The 16,669-nt window shown below is 36.0% G+C and overlaps 1 protein-coding gene across 4 annotated transcripts in view; it reads left to right on the forward strand.

Moving 5' to 3' along the window:
• CYP20A1 (cytochrome P450 family 20 subfamily A member 1) overlaps window positions 1-16,669 on the forward strand; it is a 77,798-nt gene that overhangs the window by 43,031 nt on the left and 18,098 nt on the right. For all 4 annotated transcript variants that reach the window (XM_011285483.4, XM_023259631.2, XM_045034323.1 and 1 more), the window contains 5 exons: window positions 3,993-4,108; window positions 5,156-5,210; window positions 8,133-8,253; window positions 13,277-13,388; window positions 15,076-15,140. In XM_011285483.4, the coding sequence (XP_011283785.1) occupies window positions 3,993-4,108; window positions 5,156-5,210; window positions 8,133-8,253; window positions 13,277-13,388; window positions 15,076-15,140 (469 nt within the window). The remainder of the gene's footprint in view (window positions 1-3,992; window positions 4,109-5,155; window positions 5,211-8,132; window positions 8,254-13,276; window positions 13,389-15,075; window positions 15,141-16,669) is intronic.

Genomic DNA, 16,669 nt, shown 5'->3' on the forward strand with positions numbered 1-16,669 from the left:
TTATTTTCTGTCAGTAATTTTATGATTGTTATACTTAAAAAAATTTTTTTTAATGTTTACTTATCTTTGAGAGACAGACAGACAGAGCACGAGCAGGGGAGGGGCAGAGCAAGAGGGAGACACAGAATCTGAAGCAGGCTCCAGGCTCTGAGCTGTCAGTACAGAGCCCGATGCAGGGTTTGAACTCGCAAACCGTGAGATGATGACCTGAGCCAAAGCTGGACGCTCAACCGACTGAGCCACCCAGGCGCCCCTATGATTGTAATACTTTAATGCCTTTATTTTCAGCTGCTTTGGTTCTTTTTTTGAAAGTAGGGTAAATTAAAGTACATGGGCTATATTGAAAAAATGGATTATTTTTCATATATAATAGTGTTGCTTCCCAGTAGTCTCTTCCTACCTTCTCTTTCTTTCTTTTATTTCTAAAGATTTTATTTTTTAAGCAATCTCTACACCCAACATGGGGCTTGAACTCATAACCCTGAGATCAAGAGTCCCACGCTCTGCTGACTGAGCCAGCTAAGTGCCTCTCTTCCTTCATTCTTTTCAACAAATGTTATTGAGGCATTATTTTGTGTGAAGGAGACAAAAATCCCTGCCCTCATGGGGCTTACCATTCTAGTGATTCCTTTGAGGTCCAACATAAGCCCCCAATTAACAGACATATTTTCTATACTCTGGTTTTTAGTATCATTGTGATTATCTTGATGGATGCATTAGGATTCATACCCTTTAATTAAAAAAAGTATTTCACAAATATTGGTTCAATTTATACAAAATTAAAATAATTTACATTCTTTGATTCTAAATAAAAGTAGATTGTCTAACATGATGCGTTACTTGGGTTGTAACATTGGCATAAATAAAGTTTGAGCTTTTATTGAAAATGAGTCTGTGTTGGTTTATGTGACTGGGATCCCATGGCTGGATCAGTGCATCCTTTGTTTAAGTGAGTAATTTCCAACCTGGTCTATACATTAAAATCACTTTGGGAACTTAAGACACAAAAGTGAAGATCAGGCCCTACCCTAAGCCAGTTTATTTGGAGTCTGAGAGAGAGGTGCCCTGGGCATCAGATATTTTTATGAAAGCTTTCTGGGTTATTTTGATGTACCTGTAGGTTTGAGAACGTACAGAAGTAGTTCCCAAACTTTGCTAAACATTGAATCTTTAAAAAAATATAAGGGGTGCTGGCTCAGTCGGCAGAGATATGGCTCTTGATCTCGAGGTCATGAGTTCCAGCCCCACACTGTGTGTAGAAATCACTAAAAACAAACAAACAACTATTTAAAAAAAATACATATATTGAAGCCAGGCTTCCATTCCTAAACATTCGGATTTAATTGGTATGAGGTGTGACTTGTACTTTACGATTTTTTAGAAGAAGCTTCCTAGGTGATTCTTATCTGTAGCAAAGTTGGGAACCATTGCAGTACAGTGTTAATAATTTCTCATATTAATCACTAATGTGTTACCTTCATGTCACTCTATAACTATTTACTGAGTATCTGTAATATTCTGTATGATTTTGGTGCTGGGGAGATGTCCATGAACAGAACAAACAATTCCTGTCCTTGTGGCTCCACATTCTAGTGGGAAGAGGCAGCCAATTATTTTATTTCATTTCATTTCATTTTATTTTATTTTATTTTATTTTATTTTATTTTACTGTATTTATTTTAAAAATTTTTCTTTTAACGTTTATTTATTTTTGAGAGAGAGCGGGGCAGGGTCAGGGAGAGGGAGACACAGAATCTGAACCAGTCTCCAGGCTCCACGCTGTCAACACGGATCCTGATGCAGGGCTTGAACTCACGAACTGTGAGTGAGGTCATGACTTGAACTGAAGTTCAGATGCTTAACTGACTGAGCCACCCAGGTGCCCCCAATAATTTTAAATAAGTAAACCGAATAGTGTGTTAAAAGATGAAAAGTGCTATGGAGACAATTAAATCAGGAGGGGGAATAGGGCATGCCAGGGATGAGAAGGTTGCAATTTTGAATAGGGTTAGTTATTACGAAAGGCCTCACTAAGATTAGGTGACTTATGAGCTAACACTGGAAACCAGGCAATGCAGATCATGTGAATATCTCCATATCCAAAGGAAGGAGATTCCATGTAGAGGGAAAGTAATTACAAAGTCCTTGAGGTGGGATTCTGGTTTATTTGGTGTACAGGGAACTTTGTGGCTGGAGAGGAGACAGTCAGAAAAGGAATAGAAGGAGATGAGACGGGAAAGATTGGGGAGAGGAACAGGTTTTGTCAGAGTTACAGATCATTGTAAACTAGGTTGTTACTATGAGGAAGCCACTGGAAAGTTTTGAACAGTTATAATCTGAGTTATGTTTGCTTTTTTTCCTTAAAGATTTTATTTTATTGAAGATCTTACTTTATTTTACTATTTCTTAATGTTTATTTATTTTGAGAGAGAGAGAGAAAGAGAGAGAATCCCAAGCAGGCTCTGCACTGTCAGCACAGAGCCTAATGTGAGGCTCATTCCCATGAACCATGAGATTATGACCTGAGCTGAAATTAAGAGTCAGACAGTTAACCAACTGAGCCACCCAGGGGCACCCAAAGATTTTATTTTTAAGTAATCTCCACATCCAACATGGGGCTTGAGTTTATAACTCTAAAATCAAGAGTTGCATGCTCTACCACCTAAGCCAGCCAGGCACCCCAATCTGGGTTATGTTTTTAAAGGGTCATTCTGGCTGCTGTGATGAATTATAGGCACCTAGAGCAGAAGCAGGGACTAATTCAGGGGCTATTGCAATGAAACAGGCAAGAGAAATAATGTGAATTGGACTAGGTGGCAGGCAACAGAAAATATAGAATTAAAAAAAAATAGTAAGGGAGAATAATTCTGTATTTTGGAGGTAGAACACCAACATTAACTGACAGATTAGTTGTGTGGTATAAGAGACAAGGTGACACCAAGGTTTTAGGCCTGAGTAGTTGGAGAATGAGGTAGTTGGAGAATGAAGTAGTTGGAGAATGAAGGAGAGGGGGCAGACTGTAGGACGATCGAGTTTTGGTGGGGAAAAATCAAGAGTTCATTTGTGTATATGTTATGTTTAATATGCTTCAGACATCTAAGTGGAGAGGTTAATAAGTTGGTTGTTAGATACGTGAGTCTGGAGTTAAGGGGAAAGAGTTCCTGACTATAAATATAAATTTGGGAGTGTTCAGTCAATAGCTTGTATTTAAAGCCTTGAGACTAGTGACCATCAAGATAAAGAATGTAATAGTAAAAGAGAAGAGGTCCAAAAACTCGGTCCTGACCTTGGACATTATATCATTAAGAAATTCAAGAGAAGGAATCAACAAAAGGAGACAGAATGAGCAGGCAACAAGGTAGGGTAAGTATGGAGTCCAGGAGAACATTGGAACCCCAAGATTCAAATGAAAATTTTACACCTGGAGGCTATGTGATCAACATCATCAAATCCTGTGATGGGTCAAGTAAGATGGAGACTGAGCAATGACTTCGGGATAATTTTGACTGTTGGATATCAGTTATTTATTCTGTATCCTTCTGGTTTCATAAATCTACTTTTCTGATTATTTTACATCTGTTTCTGTTCCTAAATGCCTGATGTGGGAGAGGAATGGAGTTAAAAAGACAGAATTTAGAAGGAAAGTAGATAATATCATAGGAGAGGTTTATGTGTGTGGAGGCCTCCCAGGTGCTGGCATTAGTTCTACTTCTTGATGTAGGTGGTGCTGTTATGGGTGTTTGCTTTATAATTATTCCTTAAATTGTACCTACATGCTTTAAACAGCTTTTTATATGTAATATTTAGCAAAAAATAAGGAAAAGAAAGTTCATGAATTTAAGCATTAATTAGCTTTTTAAAAATTGTCGGTTACACCTCTTTTACTTTGGAAAGCTTTGTTCTGCACATAGCAACAGTGTACAAAAATATTAAAAAATGTTCAGTCTTTACAAATGTTTATATTCTAAATTTTTTTGGATTTCTTCTCTAAGCTCTTATGCAACTGGAATATATCTTAAAGAAAATCATAAAAGAACGAAAAGGAAGGAACTTCAGTCAACATATTTTCATTGACTCCTTAGTACAAGGGAACCTTAATGACCAGCAGGTGATGTAATTGTTCAGTGTTTATCAAATAAATTATAATCACACATGTATAGTATGTTTTTTATTCACTTTAATCCAGATTCCCTCCTAAAATTTAGTGGCTTCTCTTTTATTGTACATCATCTATAAATAGTATAGGTATTTTAGTCTCATGTTAGTACAGGTATTTAGATCTTTGAATCAGCTGTATATTAATTAATATTGAGTAAGCAAATACTGAATCAAAATTCTTCTATCATAAAAGAGGAGGACTTTATGTATAAGTTTTTTTTTTTTTAAGTTTATTTTTGAGAGAGAGAGAGAAGAGCACAAGTAGGGGAGGGGCAGAGAGAGAGGAAGACACAGAATCCGAATCAGGCTCCAGGCCACGAGCTGTCAGCACATAGCCTGATGCGGGGCTCGAACTCATGGTCTGTGAGGTCATGACCTGAGCTGAAGTCAGATACCCAACCAACTGAGCCACACAGGTGCCCCGTGGACTTACAGAAGTCTTTATCAGCCAAGCTGCTCTACCTAAATGACTAGATATAGCAGCTTGGCTTGTTCCCAGGGTGCCTCTGTTACCCCCAGCATACCACTGTGTGGTGTTGTCAGGCAAAGAACAAGAGTCCACACCTTTTCTTTATAGGAATCTTCTGCCCACTCTATGCATGCAAATTTCAGAGATAGAATGGTTTGCTGGGTATGTGTATGGGTGCAGAAATTGAATAAGGCTCCAAGGACAATGGCAGCTTCTTCTCCATTGTTCTTGAGGCTTTGCTGCTGCATCGGGCCAAGCCAGAAAGATAGGATTGAGCCAGTGATATTTGCAAAAAAACATATCATGAGCCAGTGATATTACTGATAAATGTTTATTGCATCAAAAAATCAATACAGTATTTAGATTGGTTTTTACATTAGACTTTTTTTAAGTGAAAACATTGTAAAGAAATAATAGACTTTTTTTCCTTTCCTTGACCCTAATTCTATACTACACATTATTTTAATAGGATCTAATAGAGGCCACCTTAAACATTTTACACTTTCTAAACTTAGTTTTCTTTTCTAGATCCTTGAAGACAGTATGATATTTTCTCTGGCCAGTTGCATAATAACTGCAAAATGTAAGTATAAACTGATTTTTTTTTTGAGAGATATTATACACAGGGATAAAACAAAAGAAACATTGTTTGCAAGACCTCTTTATAATTTCCTGTCTCTTTTCTTCTTTATTCTTGTTTGAAAGGCTTGATTCACACAGCTGCCTTTTTTTTTTTTTTTTAAACCCCAGGTGCTCTATGCCACCTCTGAACATTGCCATAAATTTCTTGACACAGTTTATGGATTGTGAATTCTAGTTAGTGCCTTTAAAATGAACTGCTATTGACACTTTTCCAACCAGAGCAGTGAGATTTTCAATTTCCTGCTGCGGCTTTTCTCTTTGACTCCAATCCAGTTTGCTCTTATTAAGGTCTACCAACAGAGGATATAGGCCACAGAGATCACAATTTAAAAGAACTCCTCTCTTGGTAGAATTGAAGGTAATTTTTACTTAAAATTCTAAAATGTGTGATATGTTTCTATGTTTCCTTACTGTATTTTAGTTTAGCAGAGTACCATTAATTCATATGGTGTTTATAAAAATCTGTGTATGTTTCTAAAAATATACTAGTATAAAATGTTAAAGGAAATACTAAAATAACAGTTTGAAATAGAAAAAAAATTGTATGTTTGAAGGATTTCACTTACAACTTTGTTTAAAAACAATGATTCAAAATGTAAACTTCCCATACATTTTTCTTTCTTATAAAATTTTTGACATCTAGAGTTGTGGAATTTAGGTCAAATGTGTCAAAAATAATGTATTGAACTTTTTTTAAAAGTACTTAACTTGTTTTAAAAATTTACTGCTTTAGGGGCACCTGGGTGGCTTAGTCAGTTAAGCATCTGACCTCAGGCCATGATCTCAGGGTTCCTGGGTTCCAGCCTGAGCCCTACATCCTGAGCCCCCCTGGGGCTCTCTGCCCTCAGCATGGAGCCTGCTTTGGATCCTCTGCCCCTCCCCCCTCCCTGCCTCTCCCTTTCTCTCTTCCCTTCTCCTGTTCATGAGTTCTCTCTCTCTACTCACACTTTCTCTCAAAACTAAAAATAAACATTAAAAAAATTTACTATATTAAAATATATCTTTGCTAAAGACCTTCAAAAAAATCTAAATTGGTTGTGCTCTGGATACAGAACACAATAAGTGACCATTTCCAAAGTCAAGTTAATGTTTTAATGGTATTGCAGTTTTTAGGGGGGATTTTAGCCTATCACTCACTGTTTCTTTGCACATGGGTTGGTTATTTTTTAAGGTATCTCTGAAGTTTTTGAGAGTCAAGATAGTAGGAAACTTTAAAGTCCTTCCTCTACTACTAATTAGCTTTGAGCAAGATACTTGCCTTTACATTTTTCCATTTTCTAAAATAAGAGTTTAGCTCTAGATGACCTCCTAGGTATCTCTCAAATATACAGTTGTGTCTTTGGTTCAGTATCATAATTAAAGAACATTCAGTGACTTAAAATCTTACGTTTAAGTTGTGCTCAGTCATATTTTTTGATGGAGTTCTACAAAAGAACCAATGTTTGAGATTATTAAGCTTATATAATTATATTTTAAGTGATGATACAGTAAAGTGGGGTATATGAGTACCTACTGTGTGCATATCCTTGTACTCTTTTAGTGTTGTATATTACTATATATTGTAAAAATGCGTACATATTATGCACTGTCTGTACAAGTTTTCATGTCACTTGTAAAATACAAATTCTGTAGTTCACTCAAAAGCCCTAATAAAGAAGTTTTTGTAGGAAAAAGCTAAGGACAGGCAGTTACTCATGTGCCTTTTATAAACTCTGGATGTGAGTAAAAAAAAAAATAATTGAGTACCAGGCAGCTATAAATTTTAATGGTAATAACACTTAGAAAGTGAGTATGTCCTTTCAGGAATCAGAATTGGATAATATGTGAATAAAGCAAACATTTAAAAAAAAGTAACTTTGAAACAAATTTAAGACAGCCCTTAGTTAAAGAAAGAGATAATTAATAAGTGGAGGTAGAAACTACTTAATGCATTTTTTGAAGTACTTGACATAGAAAAAGTAGTATAGATCAAATCATCTCAAGCATAATCTGGGGCAAAGGTACTATGTATCTGAATGGTTCCATTCTTTGAATAGTTTGTAATCCTAGTGGATTTCTAAAGGAAATATAACTACTCTTATTACCTCTGTTTTATGTTCATCATGTAATTTTCTTATCTTCTCATTTTCTCAGTGAATAATCTATAAACCATTTTGAGTAAAAATAAGTCCATAAGTTTAATAATCTTCCAATCTTGGTGTTCGTCAAAATAATTGTTATTTGTTGGACGTATAGATGCGTGGGCACTCCTAAACCTGTTGAATCAGAATCTGCGAAATGTGGGGTTGTGCTATCAATCAATTCCCAGGTGGTTTTTGAGAACCTTGAGAACCAACCACTGTCCTAAGCAATAACTGGTACCAATTCTTGAGCCATTGTATCTACCATTACAAGTAAAAATTTAGAGTATTGATTTATAGGTAAATCTCCTGCTTCTTTGATTTGTATGAATCATTTCATTAGGGTTCCTGAGTGAACTGATAAATCAGTATTTTTATTACACAAAGTTGGATGAACCAGACAGTCTGTTACAGTTGTCAGCATTTAACACTCCTTCAGATGTGAAGTTTATTTATTATCATTACTATTTTTATTTAAGTTAAAATGCATTTTTGGCTTCAGTTACTTGCTAGTTTTTAAGAAAGAAATTTTCCAGTTTGTACTGTCTCTTTAGGAATGTTCTATAAATATTTGTGTTCTGTTCAATGAAGTACAAATCCTGTGAATAATCTTGTTTTATTTTTTGGTAGCATTTAGGTATCTTGCCTATCAGAAAAAAAGGAAAATACAGGAACAAAATAATAATAGTACCCAAACTATGAGTTAGCTATTTTCATTGTTATTAATATAAATTTTTACTTAGTGTGCACCTGGGCAATCTGTTTTTTAACCACCTCTGAAGAGGTTCAGAAAAAACTTTATGAAGAGATAGACCAAGTTTTGGGGAAGGATCCCATTACTCCAGAGAAAATTGAGCAGCTCAGGTAAGAATACAATAAAAAGAAGAAGAGATGATTAAAAGGTAAATTTCAATTGGTTTAACTATCTTTTTTTTTTTAATTTTTTAATTTTTTTAATGTTTATTATTTTTGAGAGAGAGTGTGAGTGTGAGCTGAGAAGGGGCACAGAGACAGGGAGACACAGAATCTGAAGCAGGCTCCAGGCTCTGAGCTGTCAGCACAGAGCAACGCAGAGCTTGAACTCACAAACTTCTTATTCTCACTAATAAGTTTAACCAGCTTATTTAAAGCTGATGATAATATCTGGGAAAGGTATATATTTTTATAGGACTTAGATAATTTAATTTGCTCTTTAAAATCATAAGATGGGGTGCCTGGATGGCTCAGTCGAGCATCCAACTTTTGATTTTGGCTCAACACTCGGTGTGGAGCCCACTTGTGATTCTCTCTCTTTCCCTCTGCCTCTCTCCCCCATTCACACTCTCTCTCTTAAATAAAACAAAAATAAAAACCATAAGGTAGTTCTGGTAAACCTTTACATTAAACTGTATAAAAATAGTATCATTGATGTTCAAATAAGTGGAACCTTAGTGATGGGAATGCAAAATGGTACAGTCCTGTTGGAAAACAATGTGGCAGTTAAACATACACTTAACCATATAGCCCCAAAATTCTCCAAGGCATTTACCCAAGAGAAATGAAAAAATATGTCCACACAGAGAACTTTATGCCAATTTAACAGCAATATTATTCATGATAGCAAAATGTAGAAGCAGTCCAGATGTTGATCAACTGGTAAATAGACAAATTGTGTTATCTTGAAATATTACCAAGTAGTAAAAAAAAATATGATAATCTATATACAACAATGTGGATAAATGTCATTCTATTAAGTGAAAGAAGTCAAACACATACAGTGTGCATACAATATGATTTCATTAAGGTGAAATTCTAGGAAAAGGAAAAAACTGTAGTGATAGAAAGTAGATCAGTGGTTGTCTGGGGCCAGGAATAGGGAGGGGATCAACTAGGAGGGAGAATGAGAAAAGTTTTTAAGGTGAGGGAACTGTTCTGTATTTTGCTTGTGGTTGTGGTTAGACAGTTATACACAATGACTAAAGTTCATTAAATTGTACAGGTGAGATAGATGAATTTTTATATGTAAATAATACCTTAATTAAAAATATTAAAAAAATTTGTTTTAATGTTTATTTATTTTTGAGAGAGACAGAGACAGAATGTGAGTGGGTTAGGGGCAGAGAGAGAGGGAGACACAGAAACAGAAGCAGGCTCCAGGCTCTGAGCTGTCAGCATAGAGCCCAATGCGGGCTCGAACTCATGAACTGTGAGATCATGACCTGAGCCGAAGTCGGTCACTCAACTGACTGAGCCACTCAGGCGCCCCTAAAAAGACTTTTTTTAAATAACAACTGTGACTGCTTGAGGTGTTGGAAGTCTGAGTCTGGATAGCAGGTGACCAACCCTACCTTTGTATTTACCTCTTTTAACTATAGAAAAGAAGATAGGGAGACTTATCTTACAAATTCTTCAAAATGTTGGAAGTTTTATTCATTACCTTAAATTTAACCCTTTCATTTTATTTTTTTAAATTTTTTGATGTTTATTTATTTCTGAGGGAGTAAGAGAGAGAGTGCAAGGGGAGAAGGGGCAGAGAGAGGGGGAGACCCAGAATCCAAAGGAGGCTCCAGGCTCTGAGCTGTCGGCCCAGAGCCCAATGTGGGGCTCGAACTCAAGAACCATGAGATCATGACCTGAGCTGAAGTCACACGCTTAACTTACTGAGCCATCTAGGCTCCTCATAACCTTTCATTTTGAAAGTAATACATAATTGTCTTTTGAAGTTTTTATAATACAGAAGTGTATGAAGTAGAAGGTGAAGGGTTTTTGTAAGTGTACCCTTAAGAGATAACAACTGTTAACTATTTTTACTATTTTTCCAGCTTTTTCTGTGCGTATATACATATATATTTAAAATAAAAAATTTCAAAATATTTTAAAATATAAAAATATAAATCTTCTGTAAATTTAATTTTTTCTCTAAATATTTTATGGACAGTGTTTTTATATATGTATAACTCCACCACATCCAATCAGTTATTAGGTTTGTTGTTTGTACTTTCCAAACACATTTTAGTTGGAAGTTTGATTTTAATTCTTTTCATCGCCCCCACTCTATTCAGACCACCATCAACTTGCGTGGGATATTTCAACAGCCTTGGATCTTGGTCCCCTCCAGTCCATTTTCCAAGTTGCTACTGGAGGCTGTGACTACACACTGTAAACACTAGGTGCTTTAAACATACAGATAACCTAGGACCAATTCTATACCAACAATCTCCAGGCATCAGTTTTCAAAAGCTTCTCAGATAATTCTAATGTTGAGAATTACTGTGCTAGTAATTTTTCTATACCTAGGGAGTCAGCATCTGGGCAGATGACTCCCTAATTTAAAAGCCTTCAGTGACTTCTGGTTGCCCCTAAGATAACATTTAAACTCACCACTGTAGCTTATGAGGCATTCTAAGAGCTGGGCTTTGTATTCTTCTCCCATCTTTTCTCTTATTATTTGTACCTTTTCATATCTAGGATTTAGCTATACTAAAATTCTTTTGTTTCTGCAAAGCTGCAGTAGTCTTTCTTATCTTCTGGCTTTTGCAGACTACTCCTTTGTCTAGATTCTCTCTTCCTTTGTCTTCTAGCAAATGCCTTTTTTTTTCTTTTTTTCCAGCAGGTCTCAGCCTAAAATGCTTATTTCTCTGCAAAGTCCTTTCTTTAGTTAGGTGCTCCTGCTATGCCATATGTTATCCAAATCCCTGAACTTCCTTTATCATAACCATTAGTATGCTTTTTAAATTGTCATCCTTGATGTCCCTACCTCCTTCTCTTTCCCTACCAACTAGACTTTGAGTCCCTTTGTGGGTATCTGTCTTGTTCACTGTTGTAGTTCAGTATCTAACATGGTGCTTCTAATGTAGTAGGTACCTAATACTTGTTCAAAGAGGAAAGGAAGGATTTGCCTCCTTTGTTTTTGTTGTTTTTAGATATTATAAACAGCCAACTTTCCTACACTTGTATTTTTGTTAATATTTCCAATTGTTTCTATTAATAAAGTCCTAGAAGTGAGATTATTATTGAAGGATATATACAGTAACTTAGTATTTACGATAAGGGGCTGTGGACTAAGACAGACCTAGGTTTGAATTCTGTTGACACCACTTCCCTGCTGTGTTGATCTTAAATAATTGCCTCATTTTATGGGTCGCCTGGGTGGCTCAGTCTGTTGGGCATCCGACTTCGGCTCAGGTCACGATCTTGTGGTTTATGGGTTCCAGCCCCACATTGCGCTCTTTGCTGACAGCTCAGAGCCTGGAGCCTGCTTTGGATTCTGTGTCTCCCTCTCTCTCTGCCCCTCCCTTGCACTCTGTCTCTCTCTCTCTCAATAAAAAAAAAAAAAATCGAAAAAAACTAAAAAAAAAATTGCCTCATTTCTAAAAATCTGTAAAATTAAAATAATAATAGCATCCATGAGGTTTAAATAAGGATTAAGTGAGATAGTGCATAGAGAATATTTAATAGAACTGGCTTATGATAAGATTTCAATACATTTTAGCTTTTATTCTAACTGTGTTGTACACTTAATATTTTTATACATTGCCAAATTATCCTTCAGAAAGGGTGTACCAATTTATATTTCCAACAACTGGATATAAATGTCTTTTCCCCATTTAAAAAACATATTTATTTTTGAGAGAGAGTACAAGCCGGGGAGGGGCAGAGAGAGAGGGGAAGAAAGATGATCCTGAGCAGGCTCTGCACTGATAGTAGTGAGCATGATATGGGGCTTGAATTCATGAACCCTGAGATCATGACCTGAGCGAAAGTCAACCCACTGAGCCACCCAGACACCCCTCTTTTCCCCATTTTTTATTAGTATTGTCTAATGTCATTCTATTTCATCTTTGCTGATCTGTCAAGTAAGAAAAAAGTTGCTATAGGGGTGCCTGGGTGGTTCAGTTGGTTAAGCATCTGACTTTGGCTCAGGTCATGATCTCACGGTCTGTGAGTTCGAGCCCCATGTCAGGCTCTGTGCTGGCAGCCCAAAGCCTGCAGCCTGCTTTGGATTCTGTGTCTCCCTCTCTCTCTCTCTCTCTCTACCCCTCCCTCACTCATGCTCTGTCTCTGTGTCTCGAAAATGAATAAACGGTAAAAACTTTTTTTAATTTGCTATAATTGGCAATTTTTCCACCATTAAAGAGGTTGAGTATCACTTCATATGTTTGCAGGACATTTGTATTTTGTTGTATGTGAATTACTTTTTTATGTTTGTCCATATTTCTGTCAGGGTGTTTGATGATTTTCATTATCTATTTTTATTTTTATTTTATAAATTTTTGTTTATTTTTTAGGGAGAAAGAGATAGAGAGCGAGCACGAGCTGGGGTGGGGCAGAGGGAGAGAAAGAATCTCAAGCAGGTTCCATGCCCAGTGCAGAGCCCCAATTGGGGCTCTATCTCATGACCATGAGATCATGACTCCAGCTGAAGTCAGGCATTGGACACTTAACTGAGTGAGCCACCTAGACGCCCCAATAATTATGGATTTTTAAAGAGCTGTTATGCATTGTGATAATATTTTTCCTAGTTGTTTTTCAGTTGTACTTACAATTGCAAATATGTTACATTTTCATACTTGGATTATTTGTATTTTTCTTTATGATTTCTGTCGTGTCAATATTTTTATTTTTATTTTATTTTAAAAATAAAGGATTTTTGCACTCAAATATAAAAATAACTGTTTTGAGTTTTCTTCTGGTACTTTTAATGTTGTTTTCATTTGTTTGAATTTATACCTACCTGGACTTTATATACCTCTAATACATAACTTATTTTAAAACACATTAGAATTATGATGTGACTATTTCAAATTAGGAAGATTATTAAAGTTGTTGAATGACATTTTAAAATGTATGTACATTTCAAACTGCCTCTCCCAGAGTAAAAATCTGTAAAAATGTTTTTTTTAAACAGATATTGTCGGCAAGTACTTTGTGAAACAGTTCGGACTGCCAAACTGACTCCAGTTTCTGCCCGGCTTCAAGATATTGAAGGAAAGGTTGACAAATTTATTATTCCTAGAGAGGTAGGAAATATTTGTTATACTTACTAACTCATCCAGTTGTTCTTTTCAACTCTTTTAGTGTGTATTTTTAAATTGTATTGTCTAAAATGTCCAATAAATTATACCTGTTATTAAATCAAAGACACAGGGTACCTGGGTGGCTCAGTCGGTTAAGTGTCTGACTTTGGTTCAGGTCATGATCTCATGGTTCGTGGGTTCAAGCCCCATGTTGGGCTCTGCACTCAGTGTTAACCGTGCTTGGGATTCTTTCTCTCGGTCCTACTCTCTGCCCTTCCCCCACTTGTGCTCACTCACTCTCTCAAAATAAATAAACTTAAATAAAATAAATGAAGGACACAGTTATTTTAAATAATAATAACATATGCTGTTTTAAAGTCTAAATAATAGAAAGGCTTCCTTCCTCATGTGTGCTACTATTAATACTAAAGTATTTTTGTAGATCTTTTTCTATGTATGTATATTCCTCTGTGTGTATAATATACATATATGTATTTATTGTAAAAACTGAATTTATATGTGAAAGGTTGTTTTTCATATATCCTTCATTAATTTGCTTCTTAAGTGTATCATGACTATTAGTACAACTGGTGTTTAATACAGATCCAACTCATTATTTTTTTTTTTTTTTCAACGTTTATTTATTTTTGGGACACAGAGAGACAGAGCATGAACGGGGGAGGGGCAGAGAGAGAGGGAGATACAGAATCGGAAACAGGCTCCAGGCTCTGAGCCATCAGCCCAGAGCCCGACGCGGGGCTCGAACTCACGGACCGTGAGATCGTGACCTGGCTGAAGTCGGACGCTTAACCGACTGCGCCACCCAGGCGCCCCTCAACTCATTATTTTTAATGGATGTAGAGTATTCATTCCATTGTATGAGTGTGTTATGTAGTTTATTTAAGCAGTCTCCATTGGTTGAAATTTAGATTGACATCATTTGTTTTGTTATTACAAATTGTATACTTGTATAGGTATTGAGTAGAGAGAGCCTTAGAAATAAGAGTTTTGGGGTCAAACTGCTTATGTATATTAAATATAAGTTGCCCTCTAAAAAGCAGTTTATATTTTTAGCAACAGTGTATGAGAATGCTTTTTCTCTCCATATCCTTACCACTTCAGGATTTATAAACTTTTTACACATTTCTTATATGACATACTATATCATTATTTTAATTTGCTTTTCCCTGATCATTGGAATGATTGAGCAGCTTTTCATGCATATTTAACAGTTTGTATTTCTTCTTTTGTGAATTATGTGCTTCTAACTTACTCTTTCTTCTAGTAAGCTTAAATGTCTTTTTGTGTATTGTACATACTAACTGTCAATTATATGGGAAATATGTTTTTCTTATTATTTTATTTATTAAACACTTATTATGTGTTTCTTATTATTTATCTTTCACTGGTGATTTTAGTCTGTTTTGTTTTGTTTTAACTGGATGCAGGTTTTAAATTTTCATAGTTAAATCTGTTATTCCTTTATGACTTCCAGATTTTGACAAACTTAGGGAGGCCTTCCCCACTATAAAATCATCAAAATAATGGCCTGTGTTTTCTTCTTTTACTTTCTATTTTTATTCTGTATTCATTATCTGTATTAAAAGAGCATTTAGGATGAGTCGGCCTTCTGGCAGTCACTTCATCTCTGTTAGACCTTTACTAACTAGAGTAATTTTTTTTTTTGCAGACTCTTGTTCTTTATGCCCTTGGTGTGGTACTTCAGGATCCCAGTACTTGGCCATTACCACACAAGTATGAAATATCTTTTTTTATCCTTGTGATTATTGATTCTCATGTGTTTGCATGTTTTGCATTCCTTTTCTAAATTTTGAGGAGAAAATTTAATATGTGACAGTGATATAACATAAGAAAGCCACTGCTTTCTCTTTATATCTTCTGTTCACTATTTCATTCATGAATCTGCTGTTTCTCTTTGTCTCTCCTATTATCACTTTTTTTAAGGTTTATTTATTTACTGAGAGAGAAAGAGAATGCTAGTGTGAGCAGGAGGAAGGGCAAAGAGAGAGGAGGGAGAGAATCTTAAGCGATCTCCATGATCAGCATGGAGTTTGACACGGGGCTTGGTTCCACAACCCTGGGATCGTGACCTAAGCGAATTTATTTATTTATTTATTTATTTATTTATTTATTTATTTATTTATTTATTTATTTATTTAACGTTTATTTATTTTTGAGACAGAGAAACAGAGCATGAACGGGGAGGGTCAGGGAGAGGGAGACACAGAATCTGAAACGGGCTCCAGGCTCTGAGCTGTCAGCACAGAGCCTGACGCGGGGCTTGAACTCACTGACCGCGAGATCATGACCTGAGCCAAAAGGCCGCTTAACCGACTGAGCCACCCAGGCGCCCCTCTAAGCGAATTTAAAGAGTTGGACACTTAAGTGACCGAGCCACCCAGGTGTCCCTAAATCTAATGCTCTTGAGGTCAACGTAATATGTTTCCTATCGTTTTAGAACTGCATAGTATTCTATTATATGGATATACCAGAGTTGTTCAACCTTTCACCCACTGGAGAACATTTGGGTTGTTTTGGTAATGAAGCTGCTTTGAACATTCATGTAAGGGTTTTTGTGTGAACATAAGGCTTCATTTCCTTGGGATAAATGCCCAAGAGTGCAATTGCTGGGTCATATGGCTAGTGCATGTTTAGTTTTGTACGAAGCTGCCAGGCTGTTTTTCAGGGATTCTCAGTAGTTCATTATGGTTTTTAGAAGTTTTCTTTTTGAGTAACTGATGTTAACACATTCTCCCTATAGAAAAATGTCTGGATGTGATTTATTTATAAAAATAAATGCATAGAAATACATTATTACTGTTACCATATTGGCAATATGTCAGAGCAAGCAAATCCGGGTCAAATTGTATGATTTTAATGGACAATAATGTAAATACTACTCTATAGTAAAGGATGAAATACTGTCAACTTTAAAAACCAGACTATTACAAAATTCTCAACTGAAAAGAATGAAGACAAATGTCAAAACCTCAGTGTGGACTGGGACCAAATGGTGACATAGCAGGCTCCTGAATTTCCCTCCAGAAACATGGCAGCACTCAATGTTGCCATCATGGAGCAAATCCCTCTAAGAGAAATCCAGAAACTAGCTTAGTGACTCCAACACAATGGGGCAAATGAGAAAATATCCACATTAAAACGTGTAGGAAAGGATGAGGCACACTCTTACCATAAACCTACCCCCAGCACAGTGCCATATAATTGGGAGGGAACCCCCAACTGCCAGCTTCTCCCTGAGGATC

Source organism: Felis catus, chromosome C1 (genome assembly GCF_018350175.1).
Source record: "Felis catus isolate Fca126 chromosome C1, F.catus_Fca126_mat1.0, whole genome shotgun sequence".
Classification (NCBI taxonomy): Eukaryota; Metazoa; Chordata; class Mammalia; order Carnivora; family Felidae; genus Felis; species Felis catus.